General features: G+C 49.3%; 1 protein-coding gene across 2 annotated transcripts; it reads left to right on the forward strand.

Annotated features, from left to right (window-relative positions):
• Positions 1-846: 846 nt before the first annotated feature.
• MGAT1 (alpha-1,3-mannosyl-glycoprotein 2-beta-N-acetylglucosaminyltransferase) lies at positions 847-18,292 on the forward strand. 2 transcript variants are annotated; one of them, XM_059176001.1, is made up of 2 exons: positions 847-999; positions 15,711-18,292. In XM_059176001.1, exon 2 carries the CDS (start codon positions 15,798-15,800, stop codon positions 17,139-17,141), a length of 1,344 nt encoding a protein of 447 aa, XP_059031984.1. In that variant the 5' UTR covers positions 847-999; positions 15,711-15,797; the 3' UTR covers positions 17,142-18,292. The 2 variants fall into 2 exon arrangements, with proteins under 2 accessions (XP_059031984.1, XP_059031985.1); XM_059176002.1 differs by lacking the exon at positions 847-999 and adding an exon at positions 5,814-5,958.
• The last annotated feature ends 7,024 nt before the right edge of the window (positions 18,293-25,316 follow it).

Here is a 25,316-nt window from a genome sequence, read left to right on the forward strand (position 1 = left end):
CGTGTGTGTGTGTATGTGTGTTTAGGAATAAATTTAGAAGGGAGGGGGCGACGGGGTTTGTGTGTGTGAGAATAAACTTAGAAGAGAGGGGGCGACCGGGGTGGGCTTCCCAGCTGAGAAACTGGAGCTCGGGGCGGCTGCTGCTAGCCGGACTCGGGCCTCTCTTCTCTCAGAGCGCTCTCCGCGGCCCCGGGAGGGAGTTCGAGATCAGGAATCCCAGCCCTGCCACAGTTTTGGGAGCCGAGGGCGAGGCGAGGCCGAAGGGAAAGGAGCAGAGAATGTATGCGGAAGGGGCCCGTGTTGGGGTCTGGAGTGGATTGAGTTCATTCTAGGAGCGCTGACCGGGCGATTAAAACACTGAACCAACCCCCTAAGCTTGGGAGCTGGAGGAGATTAGTGTGTGGCAGTAACAGGACAAGAGGGAGAAGGAAGAGGGATGTTCTTTTCCATGTGTCTTAGAAGACAGCCTCCATTGATGGTAGAGGAATCCAATCTAGGTAAGGGGCCTTAAGCATCCGTTGGGGTACAGCATAGGATAGAAAGTGTCGTAATGTTTAAATATTCCACAGGTTAACACTGACACCAGCCTTCTGGCCATGCCGGTTCTATGGCCTGTTTCTCCTCATGAACCCCAGCAGAAGACAAACCGGCGGGTCCTCACAGTGGATGACTTCCCTTCCCTGAGCAAGATATGGGATAGAACCCGGGATCTGCCCCACACCAGCCTCTGGGCGGAATAAGCCAGCTGAATGAAGGAATGTAACAGACCCCTGGGAGGGACACTGAACCCTGCCGTGGGGGGGGGAGGGGCCTGGACTTACCCCTTCCCCCCCCAGACTCCTCCCCCTCAGAGTCCACTCAGCCATGGACTTTAGACCTGGATAAGGGGAAAGAAGCTGCGCTTTGGTGTATCTGATTTGGGATTCTGAGTTTTGGAAATGGAGTGCCAGAAGGGGGTTTGATGATCTCCAGGGGAGCAGCTGAGAGAAGAGAAGAAAGGTAAGGTTCCTGTCTCACTTCCCACTGGGTGTCTTGCTGCTCTTAGGCAGGAAATGTTGAGTGGGGCCAGTCTGGGGATGCTGCCATTTAGGAAGTGCCGGATGAGAACCCTTACTGCAATGGATACACAGGAAGCTTTATCTCTGTTTCACTCTCTTAGACTTGTTCCCGCCTCTCTACCCAGGTAGGAGGAGTAGGTTGTAAGATGTTTTGTGCGGTGGCATTTGAGAGGTTAGGCCTAGGAGAACATGAAGAGAATTTCAGCTTCTGAGGAGAGGCTGGGTTAGACTATATATAAGGACCAACACGGAGTCAACACATGTTGGGCTAAATAAGACTCTAGGGTGGGTTACTTAGGCCGAGGCAGGCTGCCGTGTTTTGGGGGAGCTAACTGAGTGGAACTGCCTTGGGGGGAGGTTAGACGATGGTCTGGATAACTTCCTAAATTGTCTCTCTTCAGATTTAGGCCATGAAACCTTATGCAGACCACAGAAAAACAGAACACAGTTAAGATCAGTTGAATTTTTGTTCTAGCTCTGACTTTCTTAGTGTGTAACCCTAGGAATGTCAGTTAAGATCTGTCATGTTCTGTTCACCTGTAAGACAGGGGTACCTAGCTTTAGAGCTTCCTGACAATTCACAGGGAGCAAATGGGGGATAGATCTTGAAAAGTGTCCAGGGCCATGTGTGTGGAAAACAGTACTGTTGACATTGCTTGATAATGCTTGTGTAATTGGTACATACAAAAAAAACTCTGAATGAGGAGTTCTGTTCTTTTATTGAATTAGTGTATTGGCAAAAGCCTTGGATGTCCTCAATTAGAAGCCTGCCCTGAATGTGTCTCATCTTGTTGCTGTTAAACAATACCTGGGATCATCAAGTGGTGGAAAAAGTGCACAGGTCCTAGGAGAGCTTAGGTTGGGGATTCTGGTCCTTAGGGCTCTCTACACTTGTGATAAGTATGCCTTTTGGGGTAGCAGATTAAAGAGGGCCAAGTGTGTGGTTAGGAGGTGGAGCTCCATTTCTTGGAGTAAATTCTGGGCCTTTCTTCCTGTGCCATATCCTGGTATTCTCTCCTGCTCTTGAAGATGACAGTGTTTTGGACTTCCATCTCTTAGTCCTTTCTGTTTTTGCAGGCTGTTCCCACAGACCTGTTTATAGTTAACCATCTCACCTCCTTCCTACTCCTTCCTTGAACCCCAGTTTACTTATGCCGAAATACCTGCTTTTCTCAGTTACAGCAAACAGAAAGGAGATATGTTGGCAATTTTGATAGGTGGTAGGGTATGGTGGCCTGGGGGCATGGGGCAGAAGGCTTGGCTTCTAGCATCTCTGCCTCTCAGTAGCTGTGTAACACCTGGAGCTCATATTCATTGGGGTTGGTGTAATAACTAAGATCATTTGCAAGCTGAAAATCACATTATTTATGACTTAGCTGCTTTTTCCCCCTCCTTCCTTTCTTGCCTGCCTTTCCCCAGTGGTGAGCTGTTTCTTCTCTGGTCTGAGGCTGGCTTGGAGCAGTACCTTTCAGGCCGGGGCTCTACTTTAGAAGGTCTAGATTTCAGGGTGGCAAGTCACCTGCCCCAGCTTGGCCCACCACATTCCTAGTGCCAGTCCTTGCAAGGGCTTTCTGGTCCCAGGATCCTTTTGCAGCCCTCATCTTACCTGGAAGGCCTGCGAGTGTACAGAGTTGTGCTGTATATATATGGCGCTTTTGTTACATGAAATGTCCAGTTGGGTCACTTTTCTGTCATCACGCTGTTGTAAGAAAGAGAGAGCAGGGATTATTTCCCTAATTCAGTAGGTAAGGGGAAGCTACAGAAACTCTGAGCACAAAGGACTTGCCTCAGTGTCGAGAAGCAGATACTGTAATTGCCTGCCCAGTGCTGGGCTGCTTCTACAGCATCTGACCAAATAAGGACCATCTGGATCCTGCTGCAAACCTTCAGGGAGGGAAATTTAGTGCCTTGTCAGCAGCCTCTCTGGTAAGACATTTCCTCCCTAGATTGAACCAGAATTCCTCTCCCCTGTCATTTTTCACTGAAAGTGCTAGTCCTGTGCTCTGCCTGACCCTATCTCAAGATAGTCTTCTCAAGACTATCTCACAGGGGTACAGGATCTCACGGCCTTCTCACAGAGGTACAGGATCTCAGACCACTTAGCCAGGAGCAGTGGTAGACTTAATCAAAAGTTGTGAATGTGTTTTAACTGAATTTATTTATACCATTGTGTCACAGAAAAGGAATTGTATGTAGTTAACCAAAAGTCTCATTTCATAAACTTTGCTCACTGGTCCTTTTATTAATCTTTTCTCTTTTCTTTGATTTTGATGATCTGTGTTTCTGGGTCTCCAAGGGGAGTGTCGATGTTGGGAGAATGGGAGAGGGAAAATTAGACACAGCGCTGATTTAAAACTTTGATTTTACTTCTTCTGATAGTTTCTAGCCGAGATCTGCCTTAAGTTCAGATCATGAATTCTTTTTAAGTTGTAAAAAATTTCAGGGTATCTTGGGTATGGTTTATGGGAAGGCAATTGGAACAATTTTCATGTCCTTCTCCGTATGTCTCCAGTCCTCTTTTGGAGGTAGTGGGGGTGGACAGGATACAGTATTTTCACTTCTAAATTCTCTCTTATCTTATGATCAGATCTTCCTATTTTTTCCGTTTTTGCATACTCCAGTTTCGGTTTCATTCCCAGAATTCAGGCACCTAGCTCCTTGTTTCTGCCCTTCTTCCCCTTCCCCCTCAGCCCATAACACCTCCTCATGAAATCTCCATCAAAAGCCCTGGGCCTCTTTTCCCAGGTCAATGTGGCACATGTCACCCTGGCTTCTTGCCTCCTAGACCAAGTGTTTTCTTTTGTTTCCGTCCAAGACTTCAGCCCAAACCTGTTCTCTAACCAGGCTCTTTCTGCTTGGGACAGTCCTTTTGTAGCTGGGGAATTTCTACCTTTAGATATTCCTGTAAGCCTTGGAATTTCAACAAAGTAGTCATTGGGTGTTAGTTCTCATGCACAAGCAGTTCCCCATTCTTGTCCTCACTGAACTGCCTTGGATAGAGGAGGATTATTAGAGTGGGAATGTGACATCTCGTGGGCTGGCCTGCCCCATTTTTCAGCATCCTACTATGTCCTTTTCCTGGAGAGTGATTTTAGCTTCTCATATCTTGGATCTACAAACTAGTATTTCCCAACTCTTTATACTTTTAGAAATCACGGTTTTCCTTCTTACTTTGATGTGGAGTGTGAGTGTGTAGGCTTCCTGCATCCCCCAACTCCCTTCATAAGGAAAGCATAAAGAGAGGGCAGATGTGCAGACACAGTGGCTATTGGCTAGCATATGAGTCCATGAGACCATGGTTCATAAAGTCAGCTCAGCTGGAAACCTTGAAGACACACATAGTACAGTCTCAGTGAGGTGTCAGCTTTTTTCACTCTGCCCCTTCAGAGCTAGGCTCCAGGTGCTTCTTCCATAATTTCCTTGCTGCCCCAGTGTGCACCTGTCATGCTGGACACACAGCCATCTCGGTGTATTTTCACTCAAGGGTGTGTAAGAGGAAGGAATGAGTGCAGGAATGCCTGGGTCTAAAACCTGGCCATGCCCCTCACTAGGGCTTGTGACCTTCAACCAGTTGGCACTTAACCTGAAATTCACACTGCCTTGGACAGAGTTTGCCCCCCTTCTGTAGAATGCGATGATAATGGACACTCTGCAGAGCTGTTGGGAAAGTTCTACATGTGGAGGCCTCTGTGCAACTGGTTTATTTCCTTAGCCCCTGGTGGGGGTGGGGGCTTTAGGGCATACTCTGCCCTTTTTTTTGGGGGGGGGGGTCTGGAACCCTTCATAATTCCTGGTTTCATGTAGAAACACGTTAGTGAGCGAAAGCAGTCAGTAACCCCACACTGCTAAGTTCCTGCCAGCGGTGTGTGGTGTGGAACACAGGAGGGAAGTGGATTGGGGAAGAGCCTGGAGCCCCATCACTTGGTGGGGCTGGCCCTAGACTGGGTGTGCGTGAGTAGCCAGGAGCTCTCAGTGCCCCACCCTCAGTCCCAGGTACAGACATCGGGGCTTTTCTAGGGCTCCCTCACCCCCTTTCACAGGGCTTCCACAAAATCCTGAGATGAAGTCCTGTATTCCATAGGTCTCATGGTTCTTATCCCTGGGACAGGTCTGTCCTCTGCTCCTGTACGCAGAGTGAACAGCTCTCATTCCCCACCTCGAAAGAAAAAAAAACAAAGTATTAAAAAAAAAAGAAAGAAAGAAGAAAACAGTTGCCCCCCCCCCCACCCCTTCTGCTTCTGGCAGCAGGTGTTTCCTCTCTGGCTTCTTTTTTGGCACCTTGGTTCTTGTTCTCACATCCCCGCACCCCGGGGTCCCTCTGTTGCCCCGGCTCCCCCCCCCCCGGAAGCTAGACTTTAGCGGGTTGATGAGCGCTGTCCGCACGACGTCGGCCTTGGATTTGGTGGACTTTGGTGGACGCACCGTCCGGCTGCCAGGCCTACCTGAGGCCGGACTGACCCCATCCCCTCTGTGGGCTCCAGGCGCTGGGGCTGGGGGCGACGAGGCTCCCAAAGACTCCTCGGGACGGGTTGAGTGTGCGAGTGGGGTCGGGATCGTGAGCCAGGAAGGGCACTGTGTAGGCGCTTCAGCACCGCGCGTCCCGAAGTTCCGAACCCCGGAAACTTGGGACGCCCGGCCGGCGGGGTTGGCCCAGTCGGGCCGAGGGGCGGGCCCGGGACGCAGGGGCCCTGGCGAGGGCGGCCGGCCCCGCCCCTCGGCCCTCCCCGGCCCTCCCCGCCCCGCCCCGCCCTCGCTGGGGAAGGGCCACGTTGCTCGGCTGGCGGGCCGGCCCGGCGCGAGTAGGAAGGGCCGGCTGGGAGCGGGGCGCCCGCATCCGCGCGAGCGCGGGCAACGCGCCCCGGGGCGGCCGCTTTCGGGGCCGGGAGGTCGGGAGGACCTGGTGAGTAGGGCCCAGAGCGCCGGCGTCCGTCGGCTGGGTGGCCGGCCCTGGGGAGGGGACGGGGGTCGGGCTGAAGGAGGCCCCGCGGAGCGGAGAGGGCGCTCCGAGGCTCGGGTCCCGGCGCGGGAGGCGGCGGCTGTCTGAGCGCTTCGCGGCCCCGGGCGGCCCCGGCGGGAAGGGCTCGGCCTGGCGCGGGTTTGGTCGCGCTGCGCTCGCGAGCCGGGAAGGGGAACTCCGCGCTCGGTTTTCAGAACCCCGGGCCTCCAGCTGCTGGAGAGCGCGGCCGGGCTCCGCGGGCGGGAGGCGGTTGTGAAACGCGCTGGCGGGGCGTCCGTGGGTGCGGGGCCGGGGAGGCGGGGAGCGGGGAGGGGAGGTGGCCTTTCCCCAGACCCATCCCAGCGTCCTTCCACGGGCTACTGGGGTTCCTCCTCCTCAGCCGCGAGGAGGAGTGACTCCATGTGAAAAATATGTAGACGGGAAAGAAAACTTTCACCACCTGTTAGCCAGCGTGTATGGGGTCGGGGTCCCGGACCGGTGCGGGGCCCCATCTCAGAAGCCGGAGCGGGGTGGGGGGGCTGTGTGGCCCGCTGATCCGCTTTCGGACTGACCCGTTGAACCCAGGGTGAGAGGCTCCACCTCGGTCAACCCTTGCCCCTGAGGCCTGTTTAATGACTCTTTGCTTTAGGTCATCGCTGGCTGAGGGACCAGCTTTGTTTTCTGTCGTTTGTCACAGTTTTCAGACCTCGGAGCCTTTTCTCCTAGACGCTCACATCCCCCCAGTCTGCCTCCCATGGTGAATCACCCCCATCTGACCCCATTGCGGGAGACTGTTGAGCTCTTCTGGATTCCTGCCTGTGTCCTGTTGTCAGAGTCAGACTGCACTGTAGTCATGGTTAACCTCGGTGCCATATGTGACACCTTGAGCTCACTTCCTGTTTGGGACATTGGGGAAGTAGTCGCTGTCCTTTTCATCATCAGAAACCAGGGAACCTGCGGAAGATCCAAATCGATTATTTTTTTGTTCAAATAAGTGAACCAAGGCACAAGTGGGTCAGGGGACTTGCCCAAGGTTACCTGGTTTCCCAGGCCTTCAGGCTTTTTGCTGCACTAACATCATGCTTCCTCTTAGTCTCTTCTTTTTCAGGATGAATAACCTGCGTGCCTTCCTCCTAGGTCTTACTCTGTAAGCTCTTGAATTATTTAGTGTATTTTCCCTGACTCCTTTTCATTTCTTCCGTCCTTGTGAAAGTATGGAGACTGATACTTGATTCAGGAGTCTAGCAGAGGTCCAATAATGAACGAGAAAGTAATTCAGTTAGGTCTCCATTATCTGAGGTGTATTCTGTGCTTTAGGTTTTTTAGGCAGTGCATTTTAACCTGGTAAGACAAAGGTAGAAGGGAAAGCCTGTCAATATTACTTTAACTCCCATACTTTTTGAAGCTAAGTATGACTTCTCCATTATTGCTCATGAAGGGAAGTCAACTATTTGGTGTTCTCTTACTGTGTAAAAAATAGTTTTGCCGGAGAGGGGGGAGCTGGCTGCAGAATACCATGGAATCAGGGTGGTGGAAAGGGATCACAGCTTCTAGGTAGTCCTTCAGGGGAAGAAACTGAGACCCACAGGAGTTGGTGGGACCTCCTCAGAGCTTCCTGGGTTTTGCTGAGGGTTCACACTAAAAATGCTCACTCTTCATCTTCCACCACAGTGCTGATGTCTTTGTACTTGGTGGTGTGGATCAGCTGTGTCACTTCCCTAAAGGAGTGTAAAGACTAGCAAATCACAACTAGGTTTGAATCTGCGACTTGCAGGCAAATGTCATTAATTGCAGAACATCAGGAGCTTATGTCAGGGTTAAGGACTATCGTTCTATTTTAGTAAAGGAAGGTGTGGCAGATTATATTTTCCCCAAATGGTCACTCCATAAATATCCCATTCCACTTTTTGTTACAATTGCACATTGTTCTCCCCCCAGGAGTGGTGGGATCTGTGGTTTTTCTCCCTTTGAGTGTGGGCAGACACTTATGATTCCTCTGACTTATGAGTAAAATACGGAAGTGATCCCAGGCTGGATTATAAAAAGGATACAGTTTCACCTGGCTTACTCTTTTTCTCGGGACACTCATCTTCGGAATCCAGCCGTCAAGTTCAAAGGAAACCCAGGCCATGTGAAGAGGCTACGTGCAGGGCGTTGCAGCCAGAACTTCATCTAACCGTGCTAACATCAACCTGCAGACATGTGCCTGAATATGCCTTTGAGGGAGAGTTCCCCTCCACCCATCCCCAGCGTTCCAGCCTTCAGCTGAGGTCCCAGACATCATGGAGCAGAAGCAGGTCATTCCCCTCTGCCCCACAGTCCAAATTCCTGACCTGTTGAAACTGTGAGAGAGAGTAAATGATTGCTGTTGAACATTAAATGTTTTTATTGTTCAATAATAGCTGTTGATGAGGAAGGGAATAGCAGTAGAGGCAAACCCTCAGATTTTGGACTTGGGGCTCTGAGCCGGAGGACAGGAGGAGCACGTGCTGTGCTTAGATTCTGTCCTACTCGTTATTTCAGGTACTTACTGCTCTATCACACATCACCTCAAAACCTAACGGTCTGAAACAGCAGAAGCATTTTATTCCTATCTTAGCTTGTGGTTCTTCCTCATGGTCATTCCTGCGGTTGCAGTCCAGTGTGGCCAGGGCTGGGATCATCCAAAAGCCCTCCTCCCATGTCTAGTGGTTGGTGCTTGCTGTTGGCTAGAACTTTAGCTTGTGAGCTAAGGGTCGTGAGCTGGAACACCTGCAGGTGTCCTGTTCATGTGGCTTGGGCTTCCAGCCTCTGTGGCTGCAGTCAAAGAGCATGCATCTCAGGAGCAACAGGTGGAAATTGCATTGCCTTTTGTGGACAGGTTTTGCAATTCATGCATGGTCACTTCCTCCGTAGCCACAGATCAAAGAGGGAACACAGACCTCGCATCCCCCACCTCTAGTGGGAGAAATGGCATTACGTTCTTGTAAGAAGAGCATGTGGGATGGGATGTGTGATGATCTTCTTTGGAAAAGCACTGTCATGCTGCTGGTTTGGTCTTCTTTCTCCCCGATTTAGCTAATAATGCAAGCAGTCTGCCAGCTAGCCACTTGGACTCCGTAATGTGCGTCAAGCACTGTAATAGGGTTAAGGGTCATAGAGCTTTTCCCCTAAGGAATAAGGTGAGAACCACATAAGCACAGCCACAGATTCTGTTACACTGTGGAGGGGAGAAACAGGAGGAGGGGAGAGAGTGGCTTGAGGGTAGTTGCGGGAAGGCCTAGCTCTGGCAGTGGTGCTGTGGAAGGATTTGCTGACCTGGGCTGTAAAGGATTTGCAGGTGCCCACAGTGTGGGTCCACAGGTGATGTTTTGGGATGAAGGAACAGCCAGAGCAAAGACTGCAGCATGTAAGTAAGTGTACTCATTAGGGGAAACAAGTAGCTTGCTGACACCAGAGAATGGGGTTCAGAGGCTAGTGGTTGGAGGTGAGCTTGAAAAAGGATATTTGAATTAATTTCTTCTGAAGGCCTTGTGTGTCATGATGAAGTTGAGTTTTATCCTGTAGGCAGTGGTAGCTAGCCCCTGATGGTTTTTTACGGCAGACTGGTGGTGTGACCAGCTGTGCATTTTAAGAAAGAAGGGTGCTTTGTTGTTGTTGGGAAGGTTGCTTAGAGGGATAGCGATAGGTAGATGAGCTACATACATCAGAAGTTCAGGCTTAAAGCAGTATGGCATAAGCAAAGAGAGTTCAAGGGACTGGCATGAATGAGTAACTGTCTCTTCGATTTTCAGAATTGTGAAATGCTTGGAGCTGGATATGTTTCAGAATTTAAAATTATTTTGGATTTCAAAAAGATAATCTGGTGCATTTATGATGTAGTGTAAAGTGTGGAACCACACCATAATCCAGCATCTTGACTTCTGTGGCAAATATATAGTCACACTAAATGGATAATAAATACTATAAATAGCCTTATATTAGATCACATCAGATTTCACCAAAGGTTTTACTGCCATATGAGTGAAGGAAACTTCTCTTTGTCAGTGCTTTCTGGGCTTGGGGATTGTAGGTAAGGGATTGTGGGTGAGTGGCATCCATACAGAAGTCACTTTTTAGGTCATTAGCAAATCTCAAGTCAAGGATCCTAGCACAACAGCTTGGATGCACTGGGGGAGCTGGTCCCCGTCCTTGAATAGCTTGTAGCCCTGGGGATTTAAAAGATCTTGAGCAAGAAGTTGCACTGATGTCAGTGATGGTGAAGGGGAGGTAGACTTCACATTGTCTGACTTCTTCCCTGGCAGAGACATGAGGGCACACCAAGTGAAGGAGGGAGGGAAGAAGACACCCGGCATACAGGCTCATGCGAAGGCCTTGAGGCAGGCTCAAGTGTTTGTAGCCCAGAAGGATCTAGTAGAGTGGAGCATAGAGAGCCAGCTAGAGAGGGGACAGAGGAAGGACTGGCTAGCATCTATGTCACAGATGGGCACTATTCTAAACACCTGATGTAGATATCTCACCCAGGCTTTTTAGCAGTCCAGTGATGTATTCTATTATGATTTCTGTCTTAGAGGTGAGAAGATTGAGTTTTCAGAGATGTGAAAAAATGTGGGATGGTGCCAAGCATTTGTTTGGCTTGCCCTTGTTAATCCTGACGGTAGGAACGAGAGCCGCACGTCCTCAATGAACTGGTTGGCTTGCCGGCCAAAGGCTTGACTGGCCTTTGGGGCTTCATCATCCCTCAGACACAGCCATCCGCTGGAGAGCACAGGTGCTTGTGTACACACACACACCGTTCATTAACTTCCATTTAGAAAGGAGGATCCTGTCCCAGAGAGTGTGTGAGGAAGCAGTGGGAAATGGCACTGGGACTCTGGATGAGTCTGTGTAGAGAAGCAGTGGGGCTTGGGAATAGACATGTTGTGTTCTCTGCAGAAAGAAGAGCAAGTTCAGTGACACAGTTTAGCAAAAAGTGGTCATGGTCTGGAGAATGAGGGCCTGAGCGTTAAGGTAGAGGCCTGGGCTGGACTGGGACAGCTGTTTCCTTTGGGCCATCCGGCCATGCCTGATGGTTACAGACCTGCTTGGAGTCCAGTCCTCTGAGAGACTGACAAGAGTGCTCTGAACTGCATGGCTTAGAAGGATGGGTGCATGGGGGAGTGGGGGGCCTGCTTCAGGGCTTCTGGAAGTAGATGTGGGCCACCTAGTTCTAATATCTGGAGGAGAGTGAAGGCTTTTACATGTCATCTGCAGGGCAGAGAGGATGTGGTCCCCTGGGTTTTGCCACCAGTCTGAAGAGCTTCCTGGTCTGAGATGGTTCATCAGTAAGTCAGAGACAGGTCTGCTTCTCCAGCCTTGAAGTAGCTTAGGATATGGGGGTCAGTCTCTTTTGTCCTTCTGCCATCCCTTTATCTCAAGACTTTTCCTGCCCAGTCAGTTAGGAGGCAGGAATTTGGGAGATAAGAAATCCTGACTAGGAGATTAGAGGGAATGGTTATCAACGACCATATCCTGAGGCAGAGTGAGAAAGAAACTGCAAATCTATTCTCTCTCTCTCCTAGGAAACTCTGATTTGTGTATGAGCATTGATAACACGGGAATTTAATGACACAGTAAAGTGGAAATGGACTTGAGTTTTCTAAGGAAGACTGGTGCTGTGGAGTTGTCGGAGTGGATGGTTTCTCAAAGGAAGATAGGTGGTGGTGCTGCTAGCAGAGGCTGGAGGAGTCTCCCCAGGAGGGAGACCGAATCCAGGTTCCTCTAGAGATCCTTCTGGATCAACACTTTGATCTTTTGGCCCTGGATCTGCCTGCCCAAGAGTCCGGAAGTGCAGATATGAGATCTGGAACCTGAGATTTTGGTGGCGGTGAGGCAGAGGGTAACTGGCAGAGCAGTGGGCACAAGAGGGCACATACCTGAAGCTTTAGGGTGTGAAAAGTGGGACCAGAAGTAGAAGGGCCAGGGAGAGAGTTGCATTGTCAATAATGTCAGCTGTCTGGAAACTGGATGGTATGGTAGATCTTTCAAGTAGTGGGTTCTAGTTGGGTAAGAGGGCTGGTAGGACCATGCCTTTTTCTTGTAAGATGTGTGTCCCAGTCCCTTCCCAGAGCTTGGCGGACAGCAAGTATGTGCCATGGGTGTTTAAGGAGTTCAGGACAAATGGATTGCTTCAGTTACCCCTACTGATGTGCCTAACTGGGGCTATATTGGACAAAGTTAGTCAAAACTGTGGACGACATTCCCATGTTGATTTTAAGAAACTTTACTTGGAAATTTCAATTTGCAAAAAAGATCAAGAATTAGAATGGTGTAAGGAAACTCATTCCATTACTCAGATTCACCTATTAGCATTTTGCCACATTTGCTCTCTCTCTGTATACATGATACTTTTTTTTCTGAGCCTTTTGAGAAGTTGCATCTTTCATGGCTCTTTACTCCTAATTACTTCAGTCTGAATTAGCTAAGAATTGGGATTTTATTTTCCATAAGCACAGTATGGTTATTTGTCAGTCCGCATTGGTACTTAATTGACTATCTACATTTCAGTTTTGTAATTTGACCAAATAATGTCATTTTTTAAATAAAAAGTTTTATTGAGGTACAATTGACATAAAGGGCACATATTTAAAATGTACAGTATTATAAGTCTGTAAGTATATATACACCCATGAAGCTGTTACCCCAGTCAAGATAATAGCAAACTTTCCAACTGTCCCTTTGTAATACCTCCCCTCACTGTCCTTACCGCCTCCATGCCTAGGCAACCACTCTGCATTCTGTCACTCTAGGTTACATTGTATTTTCTGGAGATTTATGTATGTGGAATCAGTGTATGTGCTCTTCTTTCCATCTTTCACATATCACTAGATTATTTTGAGATTCACCCATGTGTTATATCAGTAGTTTATGCCGTTGAGTATTACTCCGCTTTATAGGTAAGCCCAATTTGTTTATCCATATTCCTCTGTGGATGGGCATTGGGTTTTTCCCAGTTTGTGGTGATTTTTGAATAAAGCTGTGATAAACATTCCAGATAGTTTTGCATGGACGTATGTTTTTATTCCTCTTCAGTATATGTCTAAGAGTGGACTTGGTAACTCTCTGTTTAGCATTTGACAAACTACCAAACTGCTGTAAAAGGACATTAGTTTCATACCTTACACCATATACAAAAATTAACTCAAAATGAACTATAAACCTAAATGTAAAACCTGAAAGGGGAAAGATATGTGTGATTTTGGCAAAGATTCCTTAGATACAGTGTGAAAAGCATGATCCATAAAAGATGAAACCCTTGATAATTGAATATCATTAAAATTAAGAACTTCTGCTTTTCATTTGACACTCTTAAGAGGACAACTGTTTGAACTTTTGCATCTGATGAGTGAGAAAATTTTATCTTAGTATAGTTCAGTTTGCATTTTTCTTATTTTAAGTGAAATTGATTATCTTTTAATATGTCTAAGGACCATTTCAGTGTCTTTTTGTGTTTTGGCTTTTTATCCCCTCAGTTTAAAAGTTCATTGTATTGGCTTTTTATTTGTATGTTTATTACAAATATTCTCTCCAGTTTGTCTTTTAACTTGGCTAATGGTGTTTATATCATGCAAAAGTGTTTTTACTTATTACTCCCTCTCGATTTTGAATCAAACTTAGAAAGCCTTTCTCTGTACCCAGGTTATAGAGGAATTGACCCATATTTTCTTCTAGCAGTTACATAGTTATATTTATTCTATTTAGTTCTCTAATCCACTGGGAAGTTATTCTTCTGTACAGCTCTAATTTTGTCTTTCCAAATAGCTATATAGTTGTTATAACAACTAGTAAAACCATTTTTTTGTCCTAGTAATTTTAAATATCACCTGTATCATATTATCAGATTTCTACGTGAATTTGTGTCTATTTTCTGTAGTTGAAATTATATTCCTTTGGATGATTGGTTTATTTGTGTACTAATATCACATAGTTTTATTTATAGAAGATTTGTAATATGTAGTACTTTAGTGGATGGTAGGGCTAGTCCCTCTTTCACATCTTAATTATTTTCCTAGATGATCTTATATGTTTATTTTTTTCATTTTTTAAAAAATTTAATTTCAGGTAGCCAACATATGGCTACATCATTGATTCTTGATATAATGTTCAGGATTCATTAATTGCATGTAACACCCAGTGCCCATTAGTGTCACTTTGGCTCCCAAAAACCGTATTTTTATTGAGATTTCTGAGGATGCAGAAATGTCCTAAGAACAAGGATATGTAAGTCCTCTTTTGTGTCTTTCAAGAACCATAGTCTTTTTCATAGAGGTTTTGAATATTTCTTGTTAAGTTTGTTCTTACATAGCTTATCATTTTTATGGCTGCTGTAAATAGGGTCTTCTCAGCCATTGTGACTTGTAATGAGTTTATTATTTGTGGATATGAAGGCTATTGATTTGTGGAGGTTACTTTTTATATCCTGCTACTTTGCTCAATTCCTCAGTTGTCTGGATTTGTTTTATCATTAATTCTCTTAGAGTTTCCCACGCATATTCTTATAATATCAACAAATAAAGATAGTCTTGCTTCCTTTGCAAGTTCTGCCTTTGTCTTCTGTAGTCCATTCACATTGGCTGATCCCTGCAACTGAAGGTTAAATAGTCATATGGATGGTGGGCAGCTTGGCTTTGCCCCTGACCCTTGTGAGAATGCCCCCAGTGCTTCCTTACTGGGTAAGGTCTGGCTTTATCTTAAAGGTGCAATATTAGAGTTTTTATTTTTATTTTTTAAAAGTTTTATTTATTTATTTATTTGAGAGAGAGGAAAAAAACATGGTCTTGTGAGCTGGCAGAGGGAGAGAAACTGTAGCAGACTCCCGGCTGAGCCCAGAGCCCCTGTGTGCTCTGTCTCAGGACTCTGAGATCTTGACCAGAGCTGAGAGCAAGGGTCATCACTCAACTGACTAAGCCACCCAGGTGCCGCTGACATTAGAGTTTTAAAAGCAGTAATCTGGGGCGCCTGGGTGGCTCAGTGGGTTAAAGCCTCTGCCTTTGGCTCAGGTCATGATCCCAGGGTTCTGGGATCGAGCCTTGCATCAGGCTCTCTGCTTAGCAGAGAGCCTGCTTCCCTTCCTCTCTCTCTGCCAGCCTCTCCGCCTACTTGTGATCTCTGTCAAATGAATAAATAAAACCTTAAAAAAAAAAAAAAAAAGCAGGGACGCCTGGGTGGCTCAGTTGGTTAAGCAGCTGCCTTCGGCTCAGGTCATGATCCCAGCGTCCTGGGATCGAGTCACACATCGGGCTCCTTGCTCCGCAGGGAGCCTGCTTCTCCCTCTGACTCTGCCTTCCACTCTGTCTGCCTGTGCTCGCTCTCACTCGCTCTCTCTGACAAATAAATAAATAAAATCTTTAAAAAAAAAAAAAAAGCAGTAATCTTTGAGCAGTGGGGGACAGGTGGTCTCACGTCCAGCCCTGCCCCTGAACTCTGAATGGAAGATAAGACAGAAGGGTGTCAGGTATGGCAGGGAAAAAAGGAGGATTCTCTTGCTTCCTCCTCTGCAACATCACTCTCTACTTCCCCTTCACACCACATTGCTTTCTGAGGACTCATGGACTCACTGCGGAGTGGTGGGAGTATGGTATCCTGTCCCATAGGCAGTGCTTTTCTGAGGGAGCTCTGGGTCAGCCTCCCGGCCTCCCTTCACCCAGCGCGCCTCGTGCCTCTGTGATGAAGGCTGGTTTTCTGTGTCCTCTCCGCAGGTGCATGGCTGCTTCCTAGCCCCGCAGTAGGCGAGCCCCGGGCAGCCCCGGGCCCCACCCCGGCCGGCCTCCCCTGCGGGGGCCAGGATGCTGAAGAAGCAGTCCGCAGGGCTGGTGCTGTGGGGTGCCGTCCTCTTCGTGGCCTGGAACGCCCTGCTGCTGCTCTTCTTCTGGACGCGCCCGGCGCCTGGCAGGCTGCCCTCGGACAGCGCTCTCGAGGAGGACCCAGCTGGCCTCACACGTGAGGTGATCCGCCTGGCCGAGGACGCTGAGGCCGAGCTGGAGCGGCAGCGGGGGCTGCTGCAGCAGATCCGTGAGCACCATGCTCGCTGGAGCCGGCGGTGGCGGGCGCCCTCGGTCGCCCCGCCCGGGCCGCCGCGCCCGCCCGCGTCCACCGCGCCTGCCGTGATCCCCATCCTGGTCATCGCGTGTGACCGCAGCACAGTGCGGCGCTGCCTGGACAAGCTGCTGCACTACCGGCCGTCGGCGGAGCTCTTCCCCATCATCGTCAGCCAGGACTGCGGGCACGAAGAGACTGCACGAGTCATCGCCTCGTACGGCAGCGCCATCACGCACATTCGGCAGCCGGACCTGAGCAGCATCGCCGTGCCCCCCGACCACCGCAAGTTCCAGGGCTACTACAAGATCGCGCGCCACTACCGCTGGGCACTGGGCCAGGTGTTCCGCATCTTCCAGTTCGCGGCCGCCGTGGTGGTGGAGGACGACCTGGAGGTGGCCCCGGACTTCTTCGAGTACTTCCAGGCCACCTACCCGCTGCTGCGCGCCGACCCGTCCCTCTGGTGCGTGTCGGCCTGGAACGACAACGGCAAGGAGCAGATGGTGGACGCCGGCAAGCCCGAGCTGCTCTACCGCACCGACTTCTTCCCGGGCCTCGGCTGGCTGCTGCTGGCCGAGCTCTGGGCCGAGCTGGAGCCCAAGTGGCCACGGGCCTTCTGGGATGATTGGATGCGCCGGCCGGAGCAGCGGCAGGGCCGGGCCTGCGTGCGCCCCGAGATCTCCAGAACGATGACCTTTGGCCGCAAGGGCGTCAGCCACGGGCAGTTCTTCGACCAGCATCTCAAGTTCATCAAGCTGAACCAGCACTTCGTGCCCTTCACCCAGCTGGACCTATCCTACCTGCGACAGGAGACCTACGACAGAGTTTTCCTGGCCCGCGTCTACGCGGCGCCCCTGCTGCAGGTGGAGAAGGTGAGGACCAGTGAGCGCAGCGAGCTGGGGGAGGTGCGTGTGCAGTACACCGGCAGGGACAGCTTCAAGGCCTTTGCGAAAGCCTTGGGTGTCATGGACGACCTCAAGTCTGGCGTCCCCAGGGCCGGCTACCGGGGCATCGTCAGCTTCCTGTTCCGGGGCCGCCGTGTTCACCTGGCCCCCCCGCAGACCTGGGAGGGCTACGATCCGAGCTGGAATTAGCTGCTGCGCCTGTCCGCCCTTCTCCTGCTGGGCTCCTTCCTCGCCGCTTGGTGGGCTGAGACAGACCGAGCCCCTGGGCTGCATCGTCTTCTCTGTGTCTCTTTTGGGTACATTCCTTTTCTTTCTTTTTCTTTTTCTTTTTTTGAATGGCATTCGAGAGCACAGAGGATGAGATGAGGGTTATTCTCCTGTTCTCAAGGGGGTCAAATCAGGGGAACCTTGGTGGGGGTATGTTGGGTGGTATTAGCAGGAAGCCGCTGTGTGGCAGGGAGAGACTTGGGCATGTTGGGGCCACAGACTCCCACGTTCCAGTTTTTCTCAGAGCATCTGCTGAGGTGGGCAGCTTTAGCTGTCTTGACCAGCTCTCTTTCTCTTGTCCTGCCTCTTCTAGCCAGGGTGTGGGCTCACCTCCTGTATCTGCTCCCCATTCCCCCCTTCCCCCAGTTGAAGGGGTTGTTGGGTTCTTTGCAAAGGGGACTTACCTGTGGCCAGAGTGAGACTAACCAAAGGGGTGTCATCATCAGAGTCTGGGTGGAGCTCTTGGGCTTTCAGGGTTTACTGCTGCCCACCCCTGTTTCTCTTCTGCCCCTCTCCTAATCCTGACCTCCTCTCTGCTCTTCTTTCCTTGCAGCTTAGCAGTGTGTGATTCTAAGATGAGAAGTGGAAGGGGAAAGCCAGACTTCTCCTCAGCTTATCCACAGAAGTTGGGGTGGGAGGAGCGGAGAATGTGGTAGGGAGAAAGCCTTGGTGTGCTGGGACATGCCTCCCTCATCCTGCCTCAAAGAAACAGACTCTGTCCTGGATTCCTGGCCTTTCTAAAAATTGACCCCTTTCCTGTTTTAGTAGGAGGTTTCATGCTGGCTTTCTGGAAGACAGATTAGCTCCTTATGTCCTTTTTCCCATGGGGTTTGGGACACAGGCCCCTCTCTGAAGGTTGAGGCCTCAGGTGGCCCTCTCAGGGTGAGGTGGAAAGATAGCTCTTGCCTCCCTCCCCTGTCCACCGGGCATTCCCCTGTCTGCTCCGATTGAGGTGAGGATGGCAGGTTGGAGAGCGATGTATGTGTGTTTGCTTCTGGCCTGACCTCAGTTCATGGAAGAAAGTTGAAGCTACAGAATTATTTTCAAAAATAAAGGCTGAATTGTCTGAAAAACTGTGTGCATGTGTTTGTGTCCTTGAACAGGAAGGAGCTGAAGGGTAGAGGAAGAAGGAAAAAGAAGGAAGGACAACAGCTCAGGGAAGGGCCTGGATGGCAAGAGGAAGTGGATCAGCTAAAACAAGGAAAGCAGATGACCAGAAGATGGGAGCTGGGAGGGGCTGGGTGTGAAAGAAAGGCCATACGTGGGGGTAGGGGTGGGAGAGGAGGTGCAGGGGTGGAGCGGGTTAGTCCAAGGTTACAGTACTGTGTTGCTCATCTCTGAAGTTGTGCTGTGAGCCGTTGGTGGACTTGAGCTTGCTGTAAGGCTGAAGACCTGGTCTGAGAGGACCCAGGCAGTCCCTCACAAAGTGGGTGCTATGTGCTGGGTGCCCCATTTCCTGGGCCTGCCCCCAAGCTCCAAGATGCAGTCCTGATACCAGGGCAAGCTCTGTCAGGGAGAGGCACTCAGAGTCCTGACAGTGATCCCAGTGAGAATGCTTTTGTCCTGCCACCTACAACACACACACACAGCTGGCAAGCATGTCCCGAGACTTTGAATCATGGGAAGCACATGCCGCGAGTTTCTGTTCTCTTCCTTCTTTTTTTGATGATTCACTAGTGCGTTTGACAACCCTGGGGAGGTGACTTTGTTCACTTATACCATTCTGGAGCTTCACACATACTAGCTGTAGGGGGAGTGGGGTCACCTGGTACCAAAGGGAGTAGCTCCGGCCTCCCTTCTGGGCTTAGGAATGCTGAGTGTGCTACGGGAACCGGAGTCAGATATTCATTTTAATCTTTCAGATTTCTGTAGAGCTAGTTTTGTCTTCCCGTGTGCTCCCAGATGGATCATTTAATCCTGTGGGGTAAATAAATTGGGGTAGGGAGGTGGTCATTATCCATGATTTCCAGACGGGGAAGGGTGCAGTGATGCCCTGGCCGGGAGTACTTGGGCTGCCAAACTCCATGCTCTTAGCACTCAAAGTATTAAAACAGTTGCTCACGAAGCACATTGTTCTGAGTGCTCTGTGGTTAACATGAACTCATGTAATCCTCCAGGTAATTGTGGGGGTAAAACTCCTGTTTTACAGGTGAGGAAATGGGCACACCAAGGTTCCTTTGACCCACCACCTGGTTGGGATGGAGTGGCAGATTTGAACGGGGCCCATGCTGTTAACGACCACCTACTACTGGACTGTTCCCTTCTGTCCTTTACTGCCTTCCTCCAGGGATGCCTCCCCGGTCTCCTTTGTACTCTGTCTCCCCTCTGTCAAGCCCCAGAGTGGTGAATGGGGCCAGACTTCCTGGCCAAGCAGCACACAGTCAGCCTGACATGGTGGGCTGGTGGGGGACAGCCCTCTGGGAGGGATCTCCGAGGAGAGGACACTCTTGGAAGATACCAGCTGATTTCTCAGGTTTCTCCTGAAGCAAGGAGAACTTCCAGAGGTCTCCGGGTCCTGTTTCTCTCCCTTTTGATGTAGGTCCTCAGGCCGCATTTGCCCTGTCACGTCATCTTCAGGTGTGGTTTATGGGTGCATGGCTGCTGTCCCTGCAGGACTGTGATCCTCCTGTATGCACAAATGTACACGTACATGTACAAAACCAAACGCAAAAGTACATGATAAAAATGTCAGGATGAACCTTGAGGTCAGAGATTCAAAGGTAATTCTGAAGAGTTCACCCAGCTCCCTGCAGCTCCCCTGCTGGGTGGGTCTGCCCCAAAACACCTGGTGACTGACTGGCATGGCTGGTGCTGATGGCAAGTTCCCAGGGGTAGAGGGTCTCAGCTGCCTACAGAAGGCCTTGCAGGGATGCAGCGTGCCTGTGGGTCCAGTAGCTGCTCAGGCCAGACCTCTGCCTGTGTCCCCTAGGCCTTCCTCGACTTCCAGCCATCCTCTTCCCGCTCCGGGTTCCTGAGAACCACTGTTTCTGCCTTCCCTCCCCCAGTCTCTTGGCCTTTGCTGTCGTTGAATAACAAATATTAAATTTTAAAGATCTAATTGGCCTTGCTGAACGATTCATGATCGTCGCATCCCGTTTGGCAACTAGAAAAGAGTTGTAAAGGGCTCCAGAAAGGGAAGGTTTTTAAAGGCAGGACAAGGAAGTCCTAAACAGACTTAAACAACAACAAAAAACTTATTTTGGGCAAGTTCATCTCCTTTTGCGAAACAGAAGGGTCTTTGGTGGATTACATCATCAGGGCTGACCAGGAAATTCCAAACTGGTTAAAACTGCATTCTTGAGGAAGATTGAAACTGCATTCAGGTTGGGTATGAAGCCCTGTTTAGCAACACGGGTTTACCACAAGTGACTCCATTTTGGATCTATTGTTTCTTTTTAACAGTTTTCGCTCTTTTCTGGTGGATTTTCTCTCTTCTTCCTGGTGGATTTTAATTTGTGAGGTAACAGATGCATCAGTGTGGACAAATGGGTGATGACCCTGACCATGTTTTCCCTGAGCTGACCTCCCTGGGTGTGTTCAGAATCCTGCCAGGACTGAGGGGCAAGGGCGAGGAGTGAAACATGGGGACCAGGGAACAGTAGGGGACCAAAGGTGGGAGCGGGTGCTGGGGCTGGGGACCTGTCTGGCCTGGAGGGGTCTGCGTTTGATGTTAGATTTCAATGCCTTCTAAAAATGAAAGGTAGGGTCGCCTGGATGGCTTAGTTAAGCAGCTGCCTTCTGCTCAGGTCATGATCCCAGGGTCCTGGGGAGTCTGCTTCTCCCCTGCTTGCCGTTCCCCCTGCTCGTGCTCTCTCTTTCTCTCTCTGTGTCAAATAAATAAAATCTTTTAAAGAATAATAAAAAATTATGTGTGACCCTTTACCAGGTTCACACATGACAACTGAAATTCTTTTTTTTTTTTAATTTTTATTTTTTAAATTTCTTTTCAGTGTTCCAGAATTCATTATTTATGCAGCACACCCAGTGCTCCATGCAATACGTACCCTCCATAATACCCACTACCAGGCTCACCCAACTTTTCACCTCCCTCCCCTCCAAAACCATCAGTATGTTTCTCAGAGTCCACAGTCTGTCATGGTTCATCTCCCCCTCCAATTTCCCTCAACTCCCTTCTCCTCTCCATCTCCCCATGTCCTCCGTGTTATTCCTTATGCTCCACAAATAAGTGAAACCGTATGATAATTGACTCTCTCAGCTTGACTTTTTTCACTCAGCATAAACTCTTCCAGTCCCCTCCATGTAGATAAAAAAGTTGGGTATTGGGCACCTGGGTGGCTCAGTGGGTTATGCCTCTGCCTTCAGCTCAGGTCATGATCTCAGCATCCTGGGATCGAGTGCCGCATTGGGCTCTCCGCTCAGCAGAAAGCCTGCTTCCCCCCTCTCTTTGCCTGCCTCTCTGCCTACTTGTGATTTCTCTCTCTGCGTGTCAAATAAATAAATCTTAAAAAAAAAAGTTGGGTTTTCATCCTTTCTGATGGAGGCATAATACTCCATAGTGTATATGGACCACATCTTCCTTATCCATTCGTCCCTTGTGGCCATTGCTGCTATGAACACTGGGGTACAGATGGCCCTTCTTTTCACTACATCTGTATCTTTGAGGTAAATACCCAGTAGTACAATTGCAGGGTCATAGGGAAGCTCTGTTTTTAATTTCTTAAGGCATCTCCACACTGTTTTCCACAGTGGCTGCACCAACTTGCATTCCCACCAGCAGTGTAAGAGGATTCCCCTTTCTCCACATCCGATCCAACACTTGACAACTGAAATTCTTAAAGGCCACTTAGCCTTTCTTATTACAAAAGCAATACGTTTGCATCTTAGAAAATCAGGAAGCAGATGATAATAAAAATATTCACACTTCCACATTCCCCCTCGTCTCTATTTATACCTGCCAAATTTCTTTCTTGCATAAATAAATAAAACACTTATTCTTCAATAAAATTCATGAAGGCACAGAAATATTTATTTAGCTTTATATGAGTGGAACACTTATATATGCCCTGTACACTGTTTCATAACCATGTCAAATATTTACCTGTGTCAAAATTTTCCTCACTTATCCTTTTTCTTGATAATCTTCCACAAATGCTGGATTTCAGGCTTCCCAACAGGATTTCTGTAGAGATCAGTGGTTTGCCTCAGGTGGCGCCCTTGAACCTCCATCCGTTGTCCCAACCACCCTCTGTCTAACCTGGGCATGTCACAGAGAGCTTATAATTGGAGCAGAGGGGAGGGGAGGAGCACCACCTCTGTTCTGAGGCCCAGAGACCGTGCGTGGTGGTGAAGTCCTGTCACGGGAAGACCTATGCTGGGCCCAGCTCTGCCTCAGCCATTTTGTCCTGCCAGAGCCTCTTCCTGAGGGGCAGGGACAACAGTGCCGGCCTCCCTTTAGGGTGCTTGTGAGGATTAGTATGCGTGAAAGCAACCGTCCATGTCTTTGAGAAATCTCTGTCCTGGGTGCTCTCTTTCCCCAGGTTTCCTTTTTGACCCCACCTGATGGTGGGAGGAAGGCGAGTGAGTACAGGCTTAGCTGTTGAGAGAAAGGGGCCTGGGTGGTCCTGAGGCTGTTACTCTCTCTCCTGCTGCCCCTTCGGGTTCCTTGAAATCTGGCTCTTGATACTAAAACGCTCGGACAGGACGCTGGATCAGATCCAGATGCATACAGCAGAAAACTCGTCACGACGTCTTAGGGAAGCGAGAGCCAGGTGGTCTAGGGCTCTAGGTGGGTCTAGGGCCCAGCTGTCTTCTGTCTCTGTGTCTCACTGCTTCGCAGGGGACTGCCATCCTAGATGTTACTCTTCGGCTGTGGGAGCTCTGGTCGGCATGCTCACATTTTAGGCAGGACGAAAGAGGAAGGAAGAAGGGCAAAAGGTGAATTCCTGTGGCCAGCACTCCTTTCTTGGAAGCCAGCAAACAGCCCGATTATAGCTCCCTGGCCGGAACCGGCTCACACAAACATACCACCAGCCTGCTGGAAAAAGTAACTGTTTAGTCAGATTCCTCTTACTAAGGGAGGGGCCAGTGATCGTGTAGGAAATTTTGGGACCTCTGGCACACACTGGGCCCAGGGGCCTGATTTAGGACAGTGACAGAGAACATTTGAGAGGGCAGGGTGGTGGAGAGATTCTGGGGAGTGCATTAGGAACCTTGACCTGGAGGGGGGCAGAGTTTAAGCCGCCTATGGCCCTAATCCTAGTGGACTGTGTGAGAAGCAAGGCCAGGGTGCTTCCGGGAGCGAGGCTTTCCCAGGGTCACACATGACAACTGAAATTCTTCTAGGTCACTTAGACCCAGAAATGCTTACTGAGAAGGGAGCAGATTGTTTTTCCTTAAGTGTTTTTAAAAAGGTTTATTTATTTGAGAGAGAGAGCGCACACAAATAGGGGAGGAAGGGCAGAGGGAGAGAGAGAATCCAAAAGCATATCCCCCCACCCAGCACAAAGCCTGACACGGGGCTTGATCCCAGGACTCTGAGATCTTGACCTGAGCTGAAACCAAGAGTCAGGTGCCTGACCGACTGAGCCACCCAGACACCCACTATTTTTGACAGTATAGACCTCACATCCTTCCCAGACCCTCTGGCTGCTGGTGCACTGTTGTGGGAGACCCTCCAGGAAAAGTCAGAGAGCCTGGCACCTTCCGATTGATCCCCACTTGATGTTATAATTCCATTTTATTTTATTTATTTTATTTTATTATTCCTACTGCTCTTTCTTTCTAAGGGGAGGAGAAAGGACTTACTTACATTCTTGTGACCATTGCCTAAGCCATGTACCCAGGGATCTGTTTGCTTTTTCCCAGGAGATGCACAGTCCATCTGTGTTAAAAAGCAAAGGACTTTTATCTGAAGGGGTGTCAGTCTGGCAGCTGGAACAGAGACCCAACATGATCCTGGCCTAAATAAGATAGCCTGTTTCTCACTTGCTCAAGGATCCAAGTGGGTGTGTTTCTGGACAGCTCCAACACATCCACACCTACTAGGGACCCAGTCTTTCATTTGTCATCCTAATATCTTCAACACGCGCATCCCAGCTCCCAGTTAAAGATGATGTCCCGGCTCCGGTCAGGACGGAGGAGAGGATGAACTTTTTTGTTTTAGAATGATACCCAGACTTTGTACAGAAGACCTTCCCTCACCTCCCACTCACAAGAACTTGTTCTTGCTCCCCAGCTTTCAGGGGAGACTAAGTAAATGGAGTGGCAGCCATGTGTTCAGCTAAAACTTCTCTCACCCTGTAAGATATGATGGTCAGTCAGTCTTCTCTGGGTATGAGCCATGTGGCCAAACCTGTCAAAAACCTCTCCTTGAAGATAGCGTTTGCTTATTATTATTATTATTACTATTTTTTAAGTTTCTATTTAGGAAAAGGGAGCGCCCCTCAGCTCCAAATGGGGTAGGTGAGTGGTGGTCAGGCCTCACTAGAGCCCTTAATGCCCTCCTGGATGAAGATAACAGGAGCAACCCACCGTGGGACCAACCATGAAGCCATGCAGCAGGACTGAGGTCAGAACATGAAAAGGGACCCAGCTTCTGCCTGGTTTGCTGGGCTGCTCAAGCTAGGAGCCTTGGGCTGGGCAAAGCTCCCATGTAAGAAGTCTCATGACCCTGAGACTGTCTTGCTGGGGGCCACGGCCATGTGAGCGAGCCATTTTGCACCAGCCTGCTGACCTCCAAATGCACCTGCACAGGACATCCCAAGTGACCACTGCCCAGGCAAGACAAGCCCTTCCTGCATTTATGACCCACAAACAGTGAGCAAACTTAAGTGGTTGGGGTAATTTGTTAAGTAACGACAGTACCTGGTAGTCTATGTTCTGTCATGGAAATGTTAGAAGATTTTTCATAATCAGAAGGGAATGTTTGAACAAATACTTAATAAGAATAAGAATTTTTCAACATTTGCTCATCGGTACCTAGGAGTGAGGGTGTCTAAGAGACTGGTTCTATTATTTAGATAGAAGTCCTAGAATTTATAGATGTAAATTGCTTTTTTTCTCCTAAGACTTTTCTCAATTTTATATTCAAGGTATTCCCCAAAGTTTTATTACAAAAATTCTCAAACCCACAGAGTT

The sequence above is a fragment of the Mustela lutreola genome, chromosome 5 (genome assembly GCF_030435805.1).
Source record: "Mustela lutreola isolate mMusLut2 chromosome 5, mMusLut2.pri, whole genome shotgun sequence".
Taxonomy (NCBI): Eukaryota; Metazoa; Chordata; class Mammalia; order Carnivora; family Mustelidae; genus Mustela; species Mustela lutreola.

Coding starts and splice junctions, on each gene's coding strand:
- MGAT1 (XM_059176001.1), top strand. CDS start 15,798: ATGCTGAAGAAGCAGTCCGCAGGGCTGGTGCTGTGGGGTGCCGTCCTC.